This window comes from Meles meles, chromosome 15, assembly GCF_922984935.1.
Source record: "Meles meles chromosome 15, mMelMel3.1 paternal haplotype, whole genome shotgun sequence".
NCBI lineage: Eukaryota > Metazoa > Chordata > Mammalia > Carnivora > Mustelidae > Meles > Meles meles.
In genome coordinates this window covers 25,505,514-25,507,073 of record NC_060080.1, presented here as the reverse complement: position 1 = coordinate 25,507,073, position 1,560 = coordinate 25,505,514, and the positions used below count along the sequence as shown (strand labels likewise).

The 1,560-nt window shown below is 40.2% G+C and overlaps 1 protein-coding gene across 1 annotated transcript; it reads left to right on the top strand.

Annotated features, from left to right (window-relative positions):
* The first annotated feature begins 570 nt into the window (after window positions 1-570).
* Window positions 571-1,155, top strand: LOC123926012 (ATP synthase subunit d, mitochondrial-like). Its single transcript, XM_045979700.1, has one exon. It carries the CDS (start codon window positions 614-616, stop codon window positions 1,097-1,099), a length of 486 nt encoding a protein of 161 aa, XP_045835656.1. The 5' UTR covers window positions 571-613; the 3' UTR covers window positions 1,100-1,155.
* The last annotated feature ends 405 nt before the right edge of the window (window positions 1,156-1,560 follow it).

Sequence of the window (1,560 nt, the reverse complement as noted above, 5' to 3'; positions counted from 1 at the left end):
GCATCGGTGAGTACAGTGTGTCCTCGTAAAAGTGCTGCTCCAAAAACAACTACATTTTACTGAGAGAATTAACCAAAAATTGAGATGAGTTTTACAACTAAATGAGTGGAGCTGCATTAATTATCTATAAACCTTATTCTGAAGTGGTTCTCAGCTCTAAAATTCCAAAGGAAGCAAGTAGAGTACAGTATGCAATGTTCTCTGAGGTAGATGATCCAGTCTTCTCAAGTTTTAGAATGTCTCATTGGGAACAGTTATGATCCTGAACTATATTATGCTTTTATTCTTTAAAAGGCTCTTTTAAGCCCTCAGAGCAGAACAAGCTGGCCTATCTCAGCACCGGAGCTAGATCAAAAAGCACATCAACATTTTTTTCCCTAGCAAAACTAAAATAAATATGAACAACATTTCCTCCAAAATTGAAAAATAAAATCAACAAGGAGAAACAGGGTAAAAAGAAGGACAGTTTTGGATTTTGTAAGAATTGAACTTTGATTCAGAATTTGAACTTGGTGTGAACTGAATTTAACTTTCGTTCACATTCAAAGGGCTAGGCCCTCCGTTCCTGGCTGCTGTGGACTCTGGGCGGCCAGGGTCGGTGAAGGATCTCAAGATGGCTGGGCAAAAACTTGCTCTAAAAACCATTGACTGGGTAGCTTTTGGGGAGATCATACTCCGAAACCAGAAGGCCATTGCTAACTCCCTGAAATCTTGGAATGAGACACTTACCTCCAAGTTGGCTACTCTCCCTGAAAAACCCCCTACTATCGACTGGGCTTACTACAAGGCCAATGTGGCGAAGACTGGCTTGGTAGATGACTTTGAGAAGAAGTTCAGTGCCCTGAAGATTCCTGTGCCAGAGGATAAATACACTGTTCAGGTGGACGCTGAAGAAAAAGAAGATGTGAAAAGTTGTGCTGAGTTTTTGTCTGTCTCAAAGGCCAGGATTGTGGAATACGAAAAACAGCTGGAGAAGCTAAGGAACATAACTCCGTTTGATCAGATGACCATTGAGGACCTGAATGAAGCCTTCCCAGAAACCAAATTAGACAAGAAGAAGTATCCCTATTGGCCTCACAAGCCAATAGAAAACTTATAAACTTGAGGTGGGGAGAGAGCTCTGGCCCTCGTATTATAAACGCTGGACATTAAAAAAAAAAAAAAAAAGGGGCCAGGCCCAAGTCTAGAAGAGTTACTGCAGCATTCCACAAAAGACTTTCCTTTGTTATCCACATTTACGTCCCATGATTCATACACTAGGGTTATTTTTCCAATCTGAATGGATGTAGAAGCACGTATGGACATGCAGTGGGTACAAAGCTGTGAGCATCACTCAGAAATAAGCTTAGATCTCATAGCAACCAATATAAATCTTGCATAACAAAGGATTTGAGGCTTAAGGTGGTTTTTAAACTTCAAGTGGTGTTCAATATGGCTTACTTTTATTACCTTAGAATGTATTTGTTGTTCTAGGTGTTCACAGCACCTTACTTATTCTGAGATACAGTGTCAGTTTTTGTGGTGGTAATGAACTCTTGAATAGATGACAGAATTGATGTC

Coding starts and splice junctions, on each gene's coding strand:
- LOC123926012 (XM_045979700.1), top strand. CDS start 614: ATGGCTGGGCAAAAACTTGCTCTAAAAACCATTGACTGGGTAGCTTTT.